The following is a 23,222-nucleotide window of genomic DNA, read 5'->3' on the forward strand; positions in this document are numbered from 1 at the left end:
TAGTAGCTGATGGAAAAGCAAGGGTTTTAGCTACATGTTGTGGACTGGTGGGCTGAGGACAAAACTGAACTTGTGGGTACAGTTTGTGGAGTGACACAATTTTGGTTGGCGCTGTGCTGGAATTGCTGTCAACATTTAAAAAGCTGGGGGTTTCACGTGAAAACAATTGTTTAGAGCCCGATAGCTGCCTTTTCCTTTAGACAGAACTGTTCTTTCCCCCCCCCCCCACCACTGTGTACCAGCGCCAATGTTTACTACCATTATTTAAAAAAAAATTATTGAAGTATAGTTAATTTACAATGCTGTGTTAATTTCTGGTATACAGCCATGACACGTATTCTTTCCTGTATTATTTTCCATTATGGTTTATCACAGGATATTGAATCTAGTTCCCTATGCTATACAGTAGGACCTTGTTGTTTGTGCACCTTACATATACTCGCTTGCATTTGCCAATCTCAAATTTCCAAACCTTCCCTCTCCCCCCCACCCCCCGCCACTGGCAACGACAAGTCTATCCTCTGCCTATGAGTCTGTATCTGTTTTGTAGATACGTTCATTTGTGAGACAGAACTGTTCATTTTTTCACTTTGCCATAGTCTACACCACTCTCTTAATATTATCCTCTTCTGGTTCTCATTTACAATGCCTAACTGGTCCCTCCAGTCATTTGAATTTGTAACCCCTGACTTAGATAATGCTGAAGGATGAGGAGAGATTCTTTGTGGTCCAGATTTGGACCCTAAAAAGAAGTCCTTAGGTCTTGAAGAAAGTCAATGGAAACAAAGCTAGTTCAACATTATCCTAGATAAAAATATTTTTATTTTAATCAAGACATTCCTCATAGATCATATGTTAGAATAACAATCTTTTCTTTGTCTTGAATTGCATTATAGTTGAATAAGCTTTCACTTACATAACAATGGATATATTAAACTACTCTGATAGTTGGTAAACTTCTCTTCTAAAGGCAAAGAATTCACTTTTCTATGGAAAGAGCAGTGACTACTAACTCATACCCAACTTTGCCAAAAAAAAAAAAAAAAAGCAGAATACAACTTGCAGTGACAATTAGAATACTGTATCTTAAAATGAGGGAAACTTTCAAGGAATTTGATTGCTATTGTCACCACCTACAAATTTGAGACACAGGGCCAGCCAAGATACATGTGTATTTTGGGAAGTTAACAGTATCAGCAGAATGCCACTGTTTCAAAGCACATTCCCTGATTCAACAATGGAGAGAAATGTCCTCTGTGAACAGACTGTATGTTTTCAGTGAGAGTGAGCCCTGGGACAGTGCTAGAATATAGCAACTTCAGAGGGTTTGATGTGGTTTTCTCTAGCCAGTACTGGAAGTTAGCCATCATTTGGTTGTTCAGACAATGTCCACTGGCATTCACAAGCCCTCTCCTGGTTATTGTTCATCTCATCTCTAGGAGTTTGAATCCTTCAATGGAAGGCAATTCCTCAGTGATACCTACAATCGATCCCTGGGTTGGGAAGATCCCCTGGAGGAGGGAATGGCAACCCACTTCAGTATTCTTGCCTGGAGAATCCCATGGACAGAGGAACCTGGCAGGCTATGGTCCATAGGGTCACAGAGAGTCGGACATACCAAATCAGCTGGTAAGTTTGATTTGCCTTAAATAGCTGACCTCAAGATGCATCAATATACATATGCAAATCTGCATCATCGCTGTCATCTGACTGTGATTCCGGACCAAAAGCTGTAAGAGGGAGCTTGATTCTCTCTTCCCCAAGTGAGAAAATTGACTCCCCGCCCCTCAAAAAAAAACCAGTGAAATACAAAATTAATTTGAGTATTTTATTTATAAATGTACATTTACTATAAAAGCTGTTGCATTTTAGACAACTTTTTATTTTTTATTTTTTTTTTTACTATTTCTCAGAGTCATTTTAGAATAAATATTTTAAATGAAGGTTAGTGTAACTGATACAGAACATTGGCCCACCCAGAATAGTAACATCTTTTGGACGGACTCACATATGAGGTGGATCATTTCAGCTTGTTAAGTCTTACACTGTGTATAGATAACTATAGTATGTATTGCATTAATAACACTACACAGAAAGAATGAACACGTCATGAAAGTTTGCAAGTGAAAAACAGAGTTACCCATTTTTTTTTCCTCAAGAAAGAAGAGACTAGCTTTTGAAGTATAAGGAAAAAAAGATATACTTCCTCAGGAACAATAAATCACTCACTTGCCTCACCTTTTTTTTAAACAAACATTTACATTGTAGCTCAACGGAGCACAGCATTTTTTTTTTTCCTGGGATCTCAAAGATTATTTGAAAAGAAATAGATCATACTCATTATGCTGCATTGGAAAAAACAAGATCTAGTCTGCCCGAGCTGCCATGTAACAGACTCCAAATGAAATATAAATCAAATATAAATAGAAACAGTTGGCAATTAGAATTTAGAAAATGTTGGAGATTATTCTGTGCTGGTGACTATTGTTCATTATGGAAAAGCACATTTTGCAGTTGGAGAATGGGGCTTTATTTTTCTTGACTTGATTCTAGCTTCAATACATGTACAATGAGTCTCACTAAGAAATATGTATAAATGGGTTTGTGAAACCAGAAGAGAATGTGCAATATTCATATAATCCTTACATAACGGATGGAGTTCCACATGTAAAAAGTATTCTATAAAAATCGGTTATGAATGATTCTATTGTACATGTTTTGTGCATTATTGGTGGTAAAGTACTCTTCTAATATCATGCAAAGTGCAAACATCCATATTATCAAAATACTTAATAAAACATGCAGGTGGTTAATCAAAATATTGGACTTAATCTGTACATTTTCAAAATGTTTTCAATTCTTCTTTTTCTTTTTTTTTTTTTTTTAAATTTCTTCCCCTGTAAAGCAGCCAACACCTCCATGAGAAGTCTTGAGAACTTGGAAGTGACTTCATCTCTCTTCAATGTACTGCATCCATAATTCATCACTATGTGCAACAGCTTTGCATTTTCTAAGGCACAATTTTTAATGAAATGATGTGTAAATTTCAATCTAACAACAGCTCGTCCAAATAACAAAATGGCCAAACTATCTCCAGTGGCTGAGGAAATTTCTGCACTTACATGGAACCCGCATGCAGAGAACCATCTAGCAAGTAAATAAATAACTGCTAGCCATACTCAATAAGACACAGAAAAAAAAGTTATTGCTTACATAACAGAAAAACATCTACTTGATCTTTATGACTACATTAACCTATTAGGAGTATATCCAGAGTCTTCATTCACAAAATGTCATCTGTCATCTTCACTTATTTGCCATCATTTTAAGGCAGAATAAATAGTCCCCCTTTCCCCAGTCTTCAGGAAAACAGCCTGGAGATCTAACATGGGATGCTTTTTAATAACTTGATTCCTTTCTTGGCCAGATGAAACTCATCACACAGGGCAAAAAATAAACCAGCCCTCCACAAGAGTTCCTTGCTAAACTTCTCCATGAGCAAGGTCCAGAATTCTTGGTTCTGGAATTCCAGAAGTCAGGAGAGCTGGTGACGGATGGCGTGAGGGAGAGCAGGTAGGTATCCAGTGGGGTGGGCGGGGACAATGTGAGTAGAAGGTCCTTGCTGATCACACACGAGTGGCTTCTCACCTTGTACGTCATTGGATTCTGTCTGGATGGACTCAGTGCGTTTCCTTAGCCAGCTGGGCTTCTGCCCCCAAGGAGAACTTGCAGGCAAGGGTCACACCTAATGATGAGCAAGGGTCACACCTAATGATGGACTGATCTCGATGACAGCTTCCATATGTCCCACACGGAGGCTTTTATTGAATCTAGAGCAGGAAGAGAAGCAAGCAACGAAGCCCTCTCGGCGATCACTGACCCACCACTCTTTGGAAGATTAAACTTCTTCACGGATTTTGGTAGCAACTTTGGAAATAATGACTGAATTATGTCCCTCTGGTTTCTTCCTACCCTTGGGCAATGCCCCAGAGTGTAAACCTAGCCAATATTACAAGGGTTCTCTCTATTTGATGGTTCAGCCTATATCAATGGCATAATTCCCAAAGGACACAGAATCTAATACTAACGGACAATAATTTATTGGTATGACTTCCACCTCAAAAGGTAAGTAACACAAATGTTTCAAGATTACAGTTTATATTATCAGCCTAGTGACTTTGCAGTAAAAACAAGTTATAGCTCAGAGCTAGATGGTGTGATTTTTAGTTTCTGAAATGCATTAATTGTATGCTCCTGACTCAGAAGACCACGTGTCTCAAATTGGCATGTCCTGCATTTTCTGCAGCTCAATTCTGTAAACATAAAATGTTTAATTCCTAGAAATGCTAAAAAAAAAAACCAAACAGGTTTATTGTATCATTTATCTCATTAACTCCCAAAAAAGAGAATAACATATTTTAAACCATACGCCTGTTTGACCATGCTAAGACCTCTTCTTTTTGAACTATTCAGGATCATTACAATTCAATATTCTTTTGTATATACTGTGCAAATGCCAAAAAAAAAAAAAAAGGAAACCAGGAAAACCATGAACACTGTGCTACAGAAGAACAGATACCATCTTTTAAAGTAGCCTTTCAGAAACCAGATGAACGCTGTGGAGCCCCTGAACTCGGGGCTTTGTTAAACAGCTGCCGGGGGACACCCTCGGGAAGGAAACGGTGAGTGATCTGGAAGCTTGAAGACCACCTTACAATGTTGTGGGCTGGCCAGCACCTGGCGTGAAGGAAACAGAGCGACACTTGGTTACAGTAGTCAGCCATTCTGGATTTAGATGTTCAAACATTTCTGAAACTAGTGATGGCCACTGCCCACATCTCTTCCTTCCAGGGAGAAGAAATCTGTCCCACCATGCCACTTGAAGTGTGGTCCAGGGACTGGCCCATATTGGCATCACCTAGAGCTTGTTAGAAATGCAGACTCTTGAGCACTATCCCAGAACTGAACAAGAAGCCCAGGTGGTTCATATGCCCTGTGAAGTTTGGCTGAAGTCCTCTGGATTTCACCCTAAACCAAATGACCTCCACCAAGTTTTCTTCCTTGTTTTGTGTGGCAAATAAGCAAGAAAATAATTTCTGTTCTGTCAGTTTCCTTAGCTTGTGATTTCTCTAAGAATAAATGCATTGCAACAGGAGGAATCTGACATATGATCTAGAAACAAGAGTGTTAGATTTAGCAAATAAAATATAGAACACCCAATAAAATTTGAATTTTAGATAAACAATAAATAAAGTTTTTAGTATATATCCCATGGGCTATTTGGGATATACTTGTGCTAAATCCTGAGCAAGAGATATTCGGGACATACACATACTAAAAATTCATTGTTTAGCTGAAACTCAAAAACATGTAACTGGGCATCTTGTATTTTATCTGGCAATTCTATCTAGGAAGGATGGTTTGGGCTCCATATTTCCTGCTGAAACCTTCACAAAGTTTCTCCTTCATTTTAGGCATTAGAGTTATGCTGAGGCAATTGCAACATTGGAAAAGACCCCCGGGATTTTGCGTTAAATGCATTTCACAAAAGTGAACGATCAAACAGACACAAAGACATGGTCATCCAACACCCAAGCACAAATGGGGCCGGTTAACCCATGTGACGGCTTGATTCGTGACAGGTAATTTGCTTTGCACATCTCTTCCCATTTACATATGAATTTACAATCTATTTACATTACTTTTAGGAATTGCATTTTAATATGCTGTTATGCTGTTTTTCCCCCTCCAAGAGAAAAATTTCATTTAAATGTGACCAGTTACTTGAAGAAAATAGGATTATATATTCAGGTTTTATTATTCCACACAATGAAGTTATTTCATTTCACTAAGAATGCCTTTGAGATAAACCACCTCTCACATCTATCCATCTCCCTTCTTAACTTCAGATCAAAATCAAGTAAAAAAAGAAAAAAATGATTTTTAGCCATTTTCCCCATTCTGACTCTTTTACTGCATCTGGGGTATATTCAATCAATTCAAGTGGATTTATACTTCTCTATCCAACTGTTAGTCTCTCCCCCTATTCACTCTGAAGGTAGAGTTTTCTTGACACCAAGAAAGAGATGAGCAGTACTCTCAGATGTGGTGGTCATTCTCCCTGCCATTTGTTGACCTGATTAAAGTTTAGTCTAAAATGATATTAATTATCTGGAAAAATAAATGTGAGAGTTAGGAAAACTTGGAAAAAATAATTGGAGAGAAGGTGGCCAGTCTCTCAATACTGAAGCGTAATATGAAGCTATATTAATTAAAACTGATACTAGAGAATAAACAGGTTAATAAAACATGATAAAATATCCAGAAACAGACCCAAAATATATATGGGAACTTAGTTTAGGAGAAAGTCGCATTTCAGATTCATAAGAAAAAATGGGATTTTTCAGTAAGTTATAGTCACACAATTGGGTAACTGGAAAACAAAATAAATCTAGTATCTATCTTATTTCTTACCCCCACATACATTTCTGATTATCATATGTTTATATGCCAAAGAGAAAATTAAAAAAATTCTAGGAGAAATCGCAGCTAAATTTATTTATACTCTTGGAGTACTCAGGGCTTTTCTAAGTAGAACACAAAACCCAGAATCCAAAAAGGAAAAACGAGAGCTATGTTTAACTAACTTAAGTTTAGGTAACTTAAGTTTAGGTAACTATGTTACCTAAACTGAAAATTTATTCTATGAAAAAAAAAAATCACAAAGTGGAAAGACCAATGATAACTGCCCAAAGTAGCAAATATAAAATAAAGGGAAAATTTCCTTAATTTACAAAAAACTCATAAAAAGCAACTGAGAATAACGGGAAAATGATAAAGAAATATAAAAGGTTTTAATAGAAAAAGAAGTATAAATGGTGAACAAACAAATGAAAAGATGCTTAAACTCACTTATAGTTAGTTAAAGACTACAGATCCAAGCAAAGAGGTTGTATCCCCCCGGCCTAGCAGAGTGGAAATTTTAAAAGTTTGATGATATCCAGAGCTGACAAAGGCATAGGGAAAGAAACAGGCTCTCATATACATTGGAGAGAGTGTGCTCTTTCGGGGAATATAATTAGGCAAATTGCTTGAAGATTTAAACAGCATGTGCCTTTAACTCAGCAGTTTCACTTCCCTTGTGGCTCAGACAGTAAACCGTCTGCCTGCAATGTGAGAGACCTGGGTTTGATCCCTGGGTCAGGAAGATCCCCTGGAGAAGGAAATGGCAACCCACTCCAGTACTCTTGCCTGGAAAATTCCACGGACTGAGGAGCCTGGTAGGCTACATACAATCCATGGGGTCTCAAAGAGTCGGACACGACTGAGCGACTTCACTTTCCACTGCTCAGAATCTACCCTGTGGAAGTGCTTTCAAAGGTTCATCAAGACATACATAAAAGGCTGTTCACTGGAGCATTTAAAAAAAATAGTATTAAAAAAACTGGAATTAACAGGAGCACTCCTTCATAGCGCATTAGTTTTAAGTTATGGTAAGTCCATACAGTAGGACTGCACACAGCTATAAAAGAGCCTTAAAAAGAATGAGGGGAAAGGACATGCTATATGAAAAAATTGCCAAGATATATAACTAAGTTGTCTTCCCTGGTGGTTCAGAGGGTAAAGAATCTGCCTGCAATGTGGGAGGCCTGGGTTCGATCCCTGGGTTGGGAAGATGCCCTGGAGGAGGGCATGGCAACCCACTCCAGGATTCTTGCCTGGAGAATCCCATGGACAGAGGAGCCTGGTGGGCTACAGTCCATGGGGTTACAAAGTCAGACAGGAGTGAGCGACCAGCACTTTCACTTTCATCATTAAGTTAAAAACAGCAGCAACAAAAAGTAAGCACCACTGTGGCTGTGCCCTTATCTTTGTGAAATAAAAGCCAACACAGGGAGCTTTGTCACACACGTGTGCATCTGGGTGTGTGCGCACACACATGTATATACACAAACACACATTCTGCCCCTGTCCCCAAGAAATTATTAGAAAGTGATTATGCGGTTGACTGAAGATTTTTTTCATTTTTCATTTTTTATCTTTCTAAACAATCCATTTTTTTCCCTAAACTTTTATCATTTATACCTTCTATTTATTTCTTCTTTTGAATATAGATACTGGTTCTCTAGGCAAAGAGATAATGAACCTTTTAGTTTGGTCTTAGTACATTTGTATTCTAAAAATCATCTAGTGAAATAGTGCATCAAAAATATTAAAGAAAAAATAGTACCTTTAATCTACTTCCAATTACCTATTTTTCATCTTACAGGACAGTGGCAGGAACCCCATGGTTCTTGTCTTTAGATTTGGAATCAAAAGCACTTAACATCCTTTATATTTGTATCCACAAGAGAAAAATTGCTGGCCTAGATCCTAAAAGCTAATTTCCGAAAGAAATGACAATGAAACACCCAGCTTCTCAATTAAAATAAAAATTTGAATGAAAACAGGTCACTGTTATCCAGAGGTGGGTTTGGGTTTGTTCTCTGCTGGTATCCTTCAATCCCTTTAAAGGACGAAAGAAATTCAGATTTACAGCACGTTCAAATCTGGCTGAACCATCCTTCAGCCTAACAGCGCCCTCTTCTGGTCCCCTGGCTCACAGGCAACAGGTCATTGAGGTTGCAGGAAAACTCCCAAGTTGTGTCAATAATAGAAAAAATATTACTTTGAATCCTGGGACAAAAGGGTTTAGTTTTGCTTTTTAATGTATAAAAACAAAGCAAACAAATACAAATATAGTTTAAATAAAATATAATTATATATTATACACATACACATGCTTTTGAGTGTTGTGTGCTCAGTCATTTCCGACTCTTTGCGGCCCCACGGACTGGAGCCTGCCAGGCTCCTCTGTCCATGGGATTTTCCAGCTAAGAATACTGGGGTGGGTCGCCACTTCCTTCTCCAGGGGATCTTCCTGACCCAGGGACTGAACCCCGGTCTCCTGCATTGCAGGCAGAGTCTTTACCAACTGAGTCAGCAGAGAAGCCCTATCCACCATAAGGACTATATTTATGATGGAGACTGAGGACAGATTCAGAGGCTAGCCACCGGCTAGTTTCATATTTTCTAAACAGCAGCTGGGCAACAGCACCCCCTTGTGGCCCCCCAAATTTATTAATACAAGACCTGTCCACGTCAGGAGGCCTAGGCATAAGATGGGACAGCAGGCGGCTCAAGGAAGCTTCGAGGCAGCACACACTGGCTCAGCGCTGATTAGTACGTACTATGGTGTTTTGGAGGAGAGTGGGAATTCACAGAGAATAAAACACACTGTTTTGTCTCTCAAAGAATTTTCAATTTCGTTGGGAACAAGCCCACATTATGCCATGAAACCCCTGAATGCAGGCATTGAGGAGCGGGTGCCTGATTTGATGAACAGTGCAGAGCGACTCTTCACCTGTGAGATACCCTCCGCATGCTGCTGGTCTCCTAAAGAGACCCCTCAACAGATGAATAGGGTTTTACAGGCCTGACATCACCCCTGTATCTCACTGGAATCTCCATGGTGAGCTCAGCCAGTGTCTCAAACTCGGTCTACATTTTCACCTGCTAGTGTATTAATGCCTTTCTAGTTAAAAGGAATTTGGCCACATTGCAGCAGTCGTTCAAGTGAGAAAGAAACAGTAAACAAGGGGTCACTTCACTAGTGTTTCTTTTACCTGTGCTGTGCTGAGTCACTCAGTCACCTCCAGCGCTTTGTGACCCCGTGGACTGTAGCCCACCAGGCTCCCCTGTCCATGGGGATTCTCCAGGCAAGAGTACTGGAGTGGGTTGCCATGCCCTCCTCCAGGGGATCTTTCCAACCCAGGGATTGAACCCAGGTCTCCCTCATTGCAGGCAGATTCTTTACCATTGCTAATAAATCTTTCTTTTAGTGTAGGAGCATCAACTGATAGGAGAAATAGTTGAATTCCTAAACTGGTCCAGCAAAGGCATGTGCTTGCACCCGTACATCTCAAGGTATTTCCCCCCAAGACTTACTTCTGGATCGCATGTAGCAGTCATTACAGTTTAGAAGACCATTTCGGATTCTAACATCCGTCCCACTCACTGCGTCTCCAAGCTGTCCTTTACAGATTCCACACTGCAGGGCAGAAACAACAGAAGTTATAAGGCACATAAGGAGCTGTTTCCTTACAATGCTTGGTTACTGTTCACAAGAGGAGCACGGTGATCGCTTCTCTAACCTCCACATTTGTTGAGTATCTACTATGTATGAGAGGCTGCTCCGCAAGCTGACTTCCAGAAACAATATACTTTTAGCATTTTATCCCAAGTCCTAACATTCTACGGAGAAGGACAATGGTTCAGAAAGCTTAGGACAAGAGGTGACTTGTCCAAGGTTGTGAAGTTGGTGAGTGGTTATCAGGTTGAATCCCAAAGCTGATTCTCAAGATGGAAGACTGTCTTAAACAGATTAAATCTTAGTGGTTTTAAGTAAACACATGGCCAACAAATTATATATCGAAGCCTGTCTCTGAATGAGGCTTTTCAGAGTTGTTGGCAAGTTCTATTAACACCTGACTATAATTACTGCGGAATAGCACCCCCCATCTTAAGTTTCCATGTTAGAGGCAATGATACCAGGTCAGCCTGAGTGCAGCAGACCGTGGGGTGCACGGTACTGGCTGAACCAGAGACGGTGGCAGCGGGGCGTGCTTCATGCCAGCCACCTGCAGGCAGATTATGACCGAGCCCAGGAGCGAACAAAGGGCCCCAGACTCTAAGGTCACCCGGGGCACAGGGAGGGCTCCATTCAAATTATATTACGAGCTATACCTACACACAAGGGTAGGGATAAACCCATATGGTGACGCAGCTTAAAGCTTCAAGTCAGCTCTTGGAAGTGAACGGTTAGAGAAAACAAAGGCCTTTACAGCTAAGTCCCCTGTCCATTGAGAATCTGCAAAAACTCTTTGTCACCTTGATTATTTCGAGTTCTGGTTAAGTTTCTGAGAATAAACTGTGGTGTTAGAACATATTATCTTGATATGACCATGAAATTCTTAAAAGTATATACTATGAGCCTCACAATACTCCAAGATAATTTAGGATATACATTATTTATGTTAATTTTACAACAATAATATTGATAAATTGAGTCTAAGTATCCATATTGTGTTTTGTTCATGATAAGTTTTGCTTTCCAGTGATTACTGACATAATTAAGCTAATAATTTCAGAACGGCTTCATCCACTTTCTCTTAGTGTACAGGTAAAGTGAGAGTTATTTTAAACCTGTGCAAGTTTACTTTATAGCCTAGGGGGGAGCCAACAAGAAACAGGACAAAACCTGAGGACAGAAGAAAACATGTCCGCATGATGAAGGAAAATAAATTATTCTTTTCCAGAGCTAGAGGGTATAGCTTCGAAAATTATATATTATTTGAAACATGCCCATGGGTGATGAAAGGAGATGCCGATATAGTCTGTAAATTTTTAAAAATAAATCAGGCAAGCATTAAGTGGTTAGCTCATCTGCTAATTGGCAGGAGATCTGAGACTAAAATTTAAGCCTTCTCATTTTCAGTTATTCATTAATTCACTCTTCTAGAAATATTTACTGATACCATCTCCTCTAGGTATACAGAGGAAATAATGATGAGCTAGACAGACACGGTACCTGCCCTTATGGAGCTTGTAGTTTATGAGAAGAGATGATATTTAAACAGTCCGATCGTGAGCAATAAGAAGCATGAAAGTTTCTATAAGGACCTGTAACAAAGGCAACTTGACTCAGTGTGCTGAGCAGGGCAGCTCTTAGAGGGAGTAATACTCCATCTGTGATTGCAGACACACTCATGTGGAGATCTACAATTTAGCAACTAGCTGCAACCACTTAATTGAGGGAAATCTCCCATCAAGGTCAAAGACCAAAAACCTCTGAGCTGGGTCACAAGAGTCTAAGAAGAAGCAAAGATGTTACATCCCAAATAAATCTGCCCTGCCTTTAAAGATTCAGAAGTATCACTGTCCTCCTGGGTGGCTTGCTTAGCTTCCTGCTAGAGCAACACTCTTTAGCAACAAAAAAAAACAGTTTTACAAAGACACGTGACACATATACATCTTGCTTCCTCTAACCCGACATCCCAGAGGGATGCATGATAGAAGAATTTTATCCTCAAAGATGGACTCCATGCCCATTTCTGTACAACCTAGCGCTGGGGGGCCTCACACACAAAGGTTGTTAGGACTTCCAGGAGGCGCTTACTAAGCGCAGAACGAGGCCAAAACACACGATGAGCCTGGACTCAGGGAGGGGCGTGACGAATACGTACCTTGAAGCACTGGATGTGAAAATACAGGCTGAGGGTCTCAATGATCATAGCAGCGCCTTTGCCCAAGGGAACCCCGCACGAAGAGCACAGCTTCTTCCCGCTCACAGACCTAGAAACACGCGGCCTGGTAAGATGCGCTGCTTAGAGTCTGGGGCCTCACGCACAAATGAAATGGAACACGGAGCCTCACGAATATGTAGCCTCACGCAGAAATGAAATGGAACACGGAGCCTCACGAATACGGAGCCTCATGCAAAAAAAAATGGTTTTTTAAAACACTGATATCATGAATGAAATGACAAATACTGGAATGATAATGAGCAGGAATTAAGCATTAGCTATAAGATGGTGATAACTGATCGATTAAATACAGTAAGCCTCTGCTGTGGCACTCTGTGGAACTCTGTACGCAGGAATTATTTGTTTTTTTTCCCCATTTATTTTTATTAGTTGGAGGCTAATTGAATTATTTGTTATAAAAAGTTTGTGCTGTAGTCTGTTCAAGCACAGTGATCAAATGCCTTGAAATGATTCAGTGTATTTATCATATGTTTTCTTAAATCCTCAAAGACCATCAAGTTTAGTTTTACTAAGGTTTTAGTTGCGTTAAGTTTTTCTGTAATTGGTTCACTGGCCCACTAGGGCATTCCTTTTTATTTATTAAAATTTTGTTGTTGTTGCTTAAAAGTAAAGAGGAAATCGGGATCCAGTCTAACAGATACCCGGCAGATATATGATCAAAGCTCTGCCCTGACACCAAGTTCTGTGATCTGGTGTGAAGAACTCACATTGGGTTTCCATTGCATTGGCTTAGACAGGACAGCTGTGCCCTAAGCCAGCTTTCCCACAGCGAAGGTCAGGTTGCAATGATGCCAACTGTGAGGAAAACTCTTGGAATTACGTAAGAAACTTTAAAACATGCAGTGTCATTTGGAAGCTAACCTTACACACAGGGACAGAAGACACAGGAAGGAAGACAAGAGGAAAAAAAGGAAGAGCTGCCCTTCGCAGAACTCTATGTATTAGGATTTCCCTCTTCTCCCGCAGTTAAATGAAATTTCTGAATCAAAGAAAACCCTGCAGTACTTAGTAATTTGTTTCTCCAGGAAGGGGAGCTCAGGCAGCTTTTAAGACTATCATGGGGCCCAATTAATGTCCAGAAGCATTCACTGGAGGGCTGGAGGAGAGAAAGAGGGAAGATGAAGTTTCATTTCTCAGCGCCTGCCTGGACCGCTCTAAGAGCCCTCAGCGGATCCCGCCTAGAGGACCGAGCCTCGTTGGGGGAAAGGCGCCGGCTTAGGAGCCTGGCAGTTGCCTGGTGGATTTTCTTATTAGACTGCGGGTTCCCACAATGTCATTAAAGCCGATGGCCACAGTCGTGCCAGCGCCACACGCTTGGCTCTTGACCGAGGGCTGATAAACTCCTCAGGCGGATGGCGTGTGTTCCTTTGTCCCGCCTCTGCGTGTGTGTAGGAAGAGACGCGGGGGGACAAATCCACATGGGCCCCTGGCAAGCACGCGTTCGGTGGTGATGATGCTCAGCAGGCTCCAGCCAAAACAGAGCAGCCTCAGAAAGGCTTGCTGACCTCTTGTACCTGTTTGGTGACTGGCCAGGAGGGGTGGGGGAGCAGGGGGACAAGCGCCCAGCCTGGAAGTTCTCTCGAGGGCTTTTCCTGTAACACGGGAAAGGAGCCAAACATCATAAGTAAACAGGAGCCCAGTCCCACAAGAAAAGACCTTTTAGAAGAAAAAAAAAAAAGCCCTCTTCCTTGACAACCAAGTAAAAGACCATTGCACATCCTGGTGGTAATTTTTTAATAAAGAGCAAAAAAATAATTCCATCTAGCAGGCTTGTTCAGACACTGGCTGAACTGGTATCATATCAAAACCAGGCTGGCACTGTTGAACAGAAAAGACAAAACAATTTTCTACTCCTTATTTTTGCCAGGTTCTCTGCTAGTTAAAGTTGCACGTTGAGTTAGATATAAAAACTACGAATGGGATGGAAGGGAGAGGTAAGTGAGGCTATAGGGAAAAGCTCTTCAAGAGATCCCAGAAATAAAGAGCAGTGCTTAAAGTAAATATTTTTCAGTGAGGTGGCTTCCACCCTTATTCAGAAACTCATCACAGGTCCAAATGATCAGGGGTGATGTTCAAAACAACCAATAACCACTATGTCATGGGCATATCCAAGGCAGAATGGTTCCCAGCCAGAAGCTCCCTCAATGGTTTCACAGGTGCGGCTGGTTACACGTGAGCCCTGCCTGTGATCAAGCTGTCAGTTCTGGGCTTTCGCTTTTAAAAGTTAATTTCACTTGTAAAGAAAGGAATAGGACACAGAAAAGAACGAGGGAAAGAGAAATGCCAGCAAAGACATCCACAGGGCGTGAGGCCATCTGTCCTGTAACTGCTTTCAGAATAACTTCCTGAGCCCCTGACCTCCCCAACCCCAAGCCTCCCTCCCTAGACAGAGCTTGTCTTCTTCAAAATATCAGTTTTTCATGGAATATCCTAAAGTATAAGAACCATTGCCTTGAAAAAAGGTTGAAAATCACAATAATCAATAACAATAATGACTCCTTCTACGTGATTTTAGCTTCTGTTAATGCTGCATATGTCCTCTAGACACAGAGGAATGAAATTAGATAGACATAAGAGTAAAGGGGGAAATGGTTTAAAACTGTGTTGAGAAAAAAGTGTTAACAAGAAAAATCAGATAAAAAGGTGAACTTATAAGACAAATTATCATCATCGGTATCACCATCACTATCGTTTTCAACATCATTGCCGACAATGTGTAGAACTTACCATCTTCCAGGCACAGAACCCTAGGAGGTAGGCGCTTCTACTATTCCCATTTTATACACGAGGAAACTGGGGCAGAGAAAGATTAGTGTCTTGCTCTAAGTTTCATGCAGGCAAGTGACAGAGTCAAAATTTTGAATCCAGGTGGTCTGGCTCCTGGTCGTATGACTGGTTAAAGGATAATGTATATTATCTTTTTAAAACTGATTACAAGGAAACTATAGGTCAAATATGACATAATGAAATTGTGGGTTCACATTGAATCCCTTTACCTCTACTCATTCGGACAAGTACTTTGGGTAAGTTATCTAATTTCCCTGAGCCTCAGTTTCCTTATCTGTAAAATGGGAACAATAACTCAATCATGTAATTGGGAGAGTTCAGTGAGTTAATACACGAAAAGAAGAGGTGACAGATATCTGCAAACCCTTCAACACAGTGCCTGTTACATTGCCATGCTTCAAAAATGATGGGAACTATTTTTATTGTAAAAAATGTAATTGTTACAAAATTAGACTAAAGTCTGGGGGTAGTTATTTAAGGAAAGAGAATGGTAAGTAGAGGAAAACATTTTTTTCCTCAAAAGAACATTTGTCCATAGGCTCTGAGACCATTAAACTTGCTTAAATAAATCGGTAATACAACATGCCAGAAAATTCTTTCCAATGTTTAGATTTGTCAGTGAAAAACGTTACTTTGTCTCTTTTAAGTTGCTAAATTCAGAGTAAATACTTACTTGCCAGGAAGATCATCCCAAACTTCATAAGTATTTGTTACCTCCACAATGACAGTGAATGGAGAGAAAGCACAAAAATGCTGCAAACCACCTGCCAACTCTCACTTTTTCATTTTCCCCCTTCTTAGTTTAAAAGACAAGAAATTCCATATGATTAAATCCCTTCACTGTACACTTGAAACTAACATGACACTGTAATTTAAACTTCAATAAAAAAATAAAATTAAGAAAAAGAAAAATTCCACAACCATCTTATTCCGTTACTCACTTCCGCCTTTCACTTGGAGACTCAATCTGATGGTTAATGCTTTTGTCCAATGGAAGGGTTTTTGGCTTCACATCTTCTAAAATGTGCATCGGTGGGTTTGATACCTGCTGATTCTGGGATGGATCTGAGGCCAAAGAAAGAACACACAGTTAGTGCTCGGGTAAAGCTGCTACCTTCGTGCTTAGGAATCACCTTTCTAATGCTAATGTCTGCTGAGGTCTCACAGTGATCTCATGGGACTTCCTGGGGCACAGTGGTGGGAGTTTATTCACTGTGCCGATTAGCATAGCAGCCAGCAGAGGCCACATCTGTCTGGACCATGGGGTGGGGAAGGGGTCTTACAATAATAGAAACAGACATGTGTGCTTGCTAATCACTTCAGTTGTTTGACTCTTTGTGACCGCATGGACTATAGCCCGCCAGGCTCCTCTGTCCATGGGATTCTCCAGGCAAGAATACTGGAGCACCTTGCCATGCCCTTCTCCAAGGGTTATTCCCCGCCCAGGGATCAAACACGCATTTCTTAAGTCTCCCGCATTGGTAGGTAAGTTCTTTATCACTAGCGCCCCCTGGGAAGCCCACTGAAACGTGGGAGCTGGCCTTCTCCATCCTTACCCTGAGCTTGCTGTGGGTTCACCCCATAGTGTGGGGCCCCAGCTTCTGTATCCAGCTGGTGGGAGATGCCTTCTGATGCAGGGTTCTCAGAATGAGTCAAGACCCCTTGAGTTAGGCTGCTGAAACAAAGAAATATATTTCAGAACAGGGATAAAAGTAACTGAAATGATTGATCTTATCCCTCAGGACAAGGAAGTACCAATTACAAAATGAAAAGAATGGGGCCAACTAAATATTATTTTAAACTAGATTTAAAATGGATTTAGAATCCTGTCAAACGCTTTGCATTTTCATTATCCGTCAATTTAACAAATCATCATTTCTGACATCCTCTCTACCTCCCTGTCCACAAAACTCTTCATTCTAATAATTTTGAGGCATGACAGAGCTAACTATACTCCCCCAGATTTCCACAAGAGAGGGCTTATTGTAGAAAGCATTTCAGCCATATGGGGCTTTGGCAGCCTATGATAATTCACTGGTCTTTTAGTAGCAAGTTGGACACGACTTAGTGACTAAAAAAAATAACAACAAAGGCAAAGAAAGGAGAGATGGAGGAGATCTTTTCAAAGTTTCTGGTGACAACACGGACTGTCTGGAGAAATAGCAATAATTCACGTAAAATGTTTACCAGCATCCGTCAGACATCCTCGACTTGTGGATTTCAAAACTGGAAATGCTCTGTAAATAATTTTAGCTGAAAACAGATGTGCTGTTTAAAGGGCTTTGCAGGCTCTAGACATGGGCCCCAAACTCCAACATCCTACAATTCAGCGGGTCTTCTAGCTGATGAGCCCAGAAGAATTCTCAGAGCAAGTCCCGCCAGAAGAGTTCAGCTCCCAACCAACCTTTCAAATTGGTCAGGATTTGAAAATAATACTCAGATAACCTGTTGTTTCTCTGGGTCCCTCTAAGGATGCTATGAGCGTGTACCCAAGTGTTTATGCACACATACATGCACACTTGTCACTATCTATCTGACATATTGAAGCCCCAGGGGCAAACACTTCTATCATAAAGAACTTGCTGGTAGCAGAGCCAGCCTCCTGGGTGATCTACACAGTCTCTCCTTGTTTAAAAAAGGTTTTACCTATTTAAAAACTAGACTATTTTTATTCAATAGCATAAGGACACGGACTTCAGAGCTGTTAGAATGTGTTCAGGCAATGATATATGGATAATGTATGATTGGAAGGTAATTTCAAAGCTGAGTATGGTTTGCCCTAGTGATGGAGCGAAGGGGCACAGCCCCGCCGCACACACACAGATGAACAGCCTGGACCGGCCCATACCTGCCCTTCTCCTCCGGTGGATTGCCTGCCCTAGTCTTCAGCAGGGAGTCTCTGTTATCCTCCTGGACTGGTCTCTTCTGTCTTGCCTCTTGTTCTCCCTCGCAACAGTTTTCCAAGTCCATCTTATTCTAATGGGGAAATCAAGGATAATCTTGAATATAATTTTTAAACATACTGGACAACACTCATGTCTGGCCATGGAATATTTGAAACTGTTTTCAATCACACTGTCTACAGTTTAAAGAATGGTTGTTCAAATCAACTGAATGGTAACTGATTTCCAATAATTTGAAATGAACATGTAATCTGGATCTCTCTCAAAAGTTATCACAAAAGGGATTTGGTTAGAAAACCTATCTTCCAAAACAAAACAAGGTCATAGGACTGCTCATTTAGGAACAAGTGGCTTCAAGTATCCATGGGTTATTTTAAAATGCAGATTATGGAGTATAACCTTTAAAACTATACAAAAAATTTAATTTTAAATTTTAAAAGTGTTTTAAAAGTTTAAATAAAAAATTCAAAGTTCGGTATGTGTAAATGGCTGGTGCATATTGAAAAGTTAGTTGTTGGACAGTGTAGAATTCCTTTGATTACGATTATAAACAACTTATTTTAAAGTCTACACAACATTTCATAATTATTGCAATATATGAAAGAGATATGAAAGATTTGGCTTTTGTGATGATCTTTGTATACAACAGCAAAGATAAGCAATATTCTGAGCTTGGTGAGTAACCAGGCAATATCAAATGTACTGAATTTCTTTTGTACAATCTGTATTAAGTTAAAATTGGATAATTAAAAAAAATATAGTGTGTTGCAGCACACCTTAATTGACTATAGAAACAACAAATATGACATATACCCAAGTGGTATTATGTTCATTGCAAAATGAATGTATTCTGTTACTTATATCGTCAAAAACATAGTGTAGATTATGGACAAGCCAGGTCTTGCTATGACATTTGTCCATTACCTCCATGACCTTATTTAGGGGATATAGAGTTAGACCAGCCTTTCTGGACTCTCTCCAGCCCTTGGAGACACATATATATCTCATGTGGAGTTTCAAGAGCTATTTAGAAGCAACTTTTGTGAAGGCTGGTGTGAGCATATTGTTGGCTTTGCTGGCATCATGCTGCTACCATCCAGGGCAAAGAGATGAATGGTCTGGCAGAGAGAAACACACGTCTGCTGAGTGAGTGAATGATGGGCAGTGAGAAAGACATTCCAGCACACGGCTTCGCTAAGCAGGGTCGTGCCAACCAGTGCAGGGGCTTTGGTTGCAGCCTGTGCGGGCAGAGCGGGCCTCAGTAATGCGTGCGCTGCTTCTTAGGGATCGACTCTAGGGTTTGGCCGTGGCATCGATGGTACCATGGGGTACCATGGCCATGTGGTAGCTGACATGATTCTATAGCAGTCCTGTGTATAAACTGGTGGGAAACTTGGCCTTGTGGTTTTATATTTTTATTTTGGTTTACTTATTTCATGAATTGCTTTAAATCTATGGTCTCACCACTGTCCCACTGCCTTCTGTCACAGAGGAAGATGTAGAGAGCTGGTCTGCAGAACTTGAAGAAATAGTAAATGGAACCACAGTGTCCTCAATTATTTTCCGCTCCTAGGGGAAGGACAAGAATTAATGAAAGGGAGAAAAAGGATAACAGTATTTGTCAAGAGAAAAGTGTCATTAAAGGACTTTAGGGAAAAACATCAGAATTATGTACAAACAAGCAGTGCATAAAAAAAGGTCTTTTAAAATCAGATAGCATTCTCTATGGTGAATGATTAAGAAATTAGAATTTAATTTAGAAAAACAGTCTTTGCAAGATAATTAGTTCATATGATTCATGAGGCCTAATTAGAAATGCTATTGGGGGAGGACTATCCACAAAAATTATTGTTGAAGATAAAATTCACAACAATATTAACCATAAATTTTGGATAATATACATAATGTATAGCTTCAAATTCTTGAATATGGTCTGGCTTGTTCATCGAAAAAAATGAAACAAACAAAACCAAATTCTCCTCCCTTCCGAATCTCTTTAGTATTATGGTGAATGCAGTAGTAAGGATTCAATTAGCTTTGATATCAAAATTATCCTTGCAAAATTAGTATTAATTCCCTACTGCCAAACACACAAATAATTCCCTAACAAACACACAGATAAACAAATTGATACTTTCATGTCTTGTAAGACAAATCAAAAATCTGACCTCTAAAGAAGAGATATACTTCTATCCCCTTCCTTGACCGTGACTCAACATGCCCCACCACAAGCTAAATCTGGGCGAGCAGTGGTCTTTCACAGCCCACAGGACTCTCTTAAAAGGCTGATGTGGGGCTCCACTGTGAGTAAAGAGAATCAAAGATAGCCCCACACGCTGTGCAGAATGGACACACAAAATTCTGAGCGATTTTGAGGCATTCAGGCTCCAGGGTTACATTCCCACTAGGGAACGTCCTACCTCCTCGTAGTATCTGCGTTCTTCTTCTTCCACTTCCTTTTGGGCCTTTTCCCACTCTTCTTTCAGCTTGTCCTGCTCCTTCTGGTATCTCTCCTGTTATGGGATTTCCACAGATTGTTGTGAATTGACCAGAACATACAGCCCTGTGACCTTCCCCCAGTAAACCATCACGTACAATGTGTTGCAAAACTCTCTTCTTGTTGTAATGTTCTGAATCCTAACCCATTCATGCACCCAAAGAGGAATGCCATTTTGTGGTACATAACCATGTTAGGGACATAAAAATCCAAAGGAGAACAATCTTTACTGCTGTGGGTATTTCATAGAATTGTTCCTCAAATATACGAGTAGATATTTGCTTATGAAAAGAGGACAGATGAAAAGACTAAAATCTTCTTAACTTGCATTTTAAGAGACAGGCTAAACCAATAGTTTGCTTTTTACTGGGCCCTTCAGAGATGAGTTTTGCCATTCCGCTAAGAGAAATATGTTGCTGCTGAGAGAGTTTAATAAAAGATTTTTAAAAAATCTCGGAGGTTTACAATACAGATGATGGAGAAAGGTCCAAAGTGGATGAGATGATAATTAGTTGAGTGGCCATTCTACTAAAATGAAGTCTTCCTGGCTTTAAGTCATCCTGAATTAAGAATAGGTTTTAAACAGCCCATTAGAAGGTGTCCATATCAGAACTGCTCTTATTGTTTTCAGAAAAAATATGACACTAGTCACCTCCTCTGGGGAACAAAGCAAAAATACTCTGAATTTTGGAGAGCTTTAAAAACGTGACTGGAGATGAGAACTGACGTCCCTGGACGCCTTGGGAATGGCGTCCCTGACGTGACAGAGACTCAGGACTCACTGGGGCGTATCGCAGCACACACGGCCAACATTTCAGGCTGGTTGCTGTCAGGACTCTCTCTGAGGCTGACAGAGTCTGTGCTCTTGTCCTCTAGGGAAGGTGCCCGAAGTTCCTCCAGGCATTACTCGTTATATCAGTACCTTAGGAGCAAAAGGGCTGAATGGAAACTAATGTGTGTATTCATGCTCTGGCAAAAACCGTGGCTGGTCAACCCATGGCAGGCTTTTAACTCCAGGTCAAAATTTTATCAGCACCTAATATTGTACAGTTCTAGAGAGAGACGCCAGGGAGCCTCAGAGTAGAGGAAACAGAACTTCAAACTTTACAAAACCTGAAAAACAAGCAAAGACCCTTAGGTTTCTCAGTTCTAGGGGTCGATGTCATGTCTCCCTCACCAAGAGGATGAACTGACGATGTCTCCCTCACTCAGAGGGGAAAGGTGGGGGATGTCTGTCACACACACACACCCTTCCTTCCCCATAAACACCTTAGCCCCCAGCCTACAATCCACACCGAAAACCACGGCCACCTTTCAGAGTGTAGCAGACACAGCGTCACCATGGGAAACATGGGCATCTGATGTCTAAGAGACAAACAGATGCCCAGGGCTGGTCTGATGCCTCCCAGTGGACCTAAAAGTCCCCACCGCTCTGGGACTTTGTTGACTTCAGTTCTCACTAACATTTGGCATTGAAAGTTTACTCCTATGAAATTCTGAAAAAGTGTCAAAGTAAAAGGGCAGGCCGAGAGCCACACTACAGTGATGGAGCTGACCCTTGCTCCCCACCCCTGGGAATTAAGCCGAAAGGATAAGAACAAAAACATAAGGAAAAAAAAAAAAAGTAAAATAAATTTGCATGAAGCACTGCTTTCTACATATCGGCAGAAAGTCAACACCATTGGGAATATAGTGGAAAGAACAGAGTCATCCAGCTGCAGATTTGAAACAAGGCTCAATATCTGTTAGAGGTGTGGCCTTGGGAAGATGACCTTTTTTTGACCCTTAATTTCTTCAATTGCAAACCCAGACTAATAAGACATACTTGGGCAAGTTTCATGAGGATTAAACCAGACAGAGCATGTCAAGCACCCACAAATATGCCAGTTCTGGCACACCATGAGCTCTCAGCATAGGCTAGTTTCTGAGGTTACTCGGTTCTGTTCCGAGGAACGCTGCTCCGCAAACCTGGCCCCAAACAAGTAGGGGCACGATACGCTCACTCCCAGAATTTTTCTAGAATTGAAAATTAGGAGCATTTGCTCAAAGATGGAGCGAGTACTTCTACTTAAGGTATAAGACTCAGGTCAAATGTTATTTCACATGTATGCCATCAAATAGCTTTCTGATTTTTTCCCACCCTTAGCTGGACTGGAATTTGACTAGCAGCTAAGGAGATGATGAATGGGTCAGTGAGCCCTTAATGAATACCTGAATTTTTTTCCAAGTGAAACTTTTTTTTCCTTATGTTCATCTGTGTAACCTCTGGTGGGAGGAATTAGACATTGGGCATTCTGTCTCATGGGCACAAAATGGATGAACTTAGGCTCAACAACTTCTGAGAAGAAGCTGAGTCCATGCACCTCCTGTGCTAAGCGACTGTTTAACACAACAGAAATTAGGAGAGCATCCCTAAAAGAGGGGAAAAAGCTGCAGACCCACCTGCAGCAAACGTTCCTGCTCCTGCTGCCATTTTTCCTGTCGCCTGCGCTCCTCTTCTGGGTCCCACGCCCAGAACTTAAACTGCTCAGAAAAGAAAACCATGATCAAAATTCAGCCACGTCCTCGAGGCCAGGCAGGGACAAGGGACACAATTAGCTCCCGGTCTGATACTCAGATGGACATGCAGAAGCAGACGCCTTCCCATATCTAAAGGTACTCTTTGTTGGC

The 23,222-nt window shown here is 40.8% G+C and overlaps 1 protein-coding gene across 19 annotated transcripts in view; it reads right to left on the bottom strand.

Moving 5' to 3' along the window:
• Window positions 1-1,814: 1,814 nt before the first annotated feature.
• The window catches only part of LIMCH1 (LIM and calponin homology domains 1), a 347,525-nt gene continuing 326,117 nt past the window's right edge, over window positions 1,815-23,222 (bottom strand). For 8 of the 19 annotated variants that reach the window (XM_043438432.1, XM_043438427.1, XM_043438426.1 and 5 more), the window contains 10 exons: window positions 22,995-23,075; window positions 20,476-20,568; window positions 19,520-19,624; window positions 18,001-18,128; window positions 16,709-16,827; window positions 16,094-16,217; window positions 13,871-13,957; window positions 12,285-12,393; window positions 9,988-10,090; window positions 1,815-4,737 (listed from right to left, as the gene is read on the bottom strand). In XM_043438432.1, coding sequence (XP_043294367.1) covers window positions 4,712-4,737; window positions 9,988-10,090; window positions 12,285-12,393; window positions 13,871-13,957; window positions 16,094-16,217; window positions 16,709-16,827; window positions 18,001-18,128; window positions 19,520-19,624; window positions 20,476-20,568; window positions 22,995-23,075 — 975 coding nt within the window. In that variant the 3' untranslated portion in view covers window positions 1,815-4,711. The remainder of the gene's footprint in view (window positions 4,738-9,987; window positions 10,091-12,284; window positions 12,394-13,870; window positions 13,958-16,093; window positions 16,218-16,708; window positions 16,828-18,000; window positions 18,129-19,519; window positions 19,625-20,475; window positions 20,569-22,994; window positions 23,076-23,222) is intronic. The other 11 variants (XM_043438430.1, XM_043438441.1, XM_043438444.1 and 8 more) reach the window with 5 other exon arrangements.

This window comes from Cervus canadensis, chromosome 19 (genome assembly GCF_019320065.1).
Source record: "Cervus canadensis isolate Bull #8, Minnesota chromosome 19, ASM1932006v1, whole genome shotgun sequence".
In the NCBI taxonomy this organism is placed as follows: domain Eukaryota; kingdom Metazoa; phylum Chordata; class Mammalia; order Artiodactyla; family Cervidae; genus Cervus; species Cervus canadensis.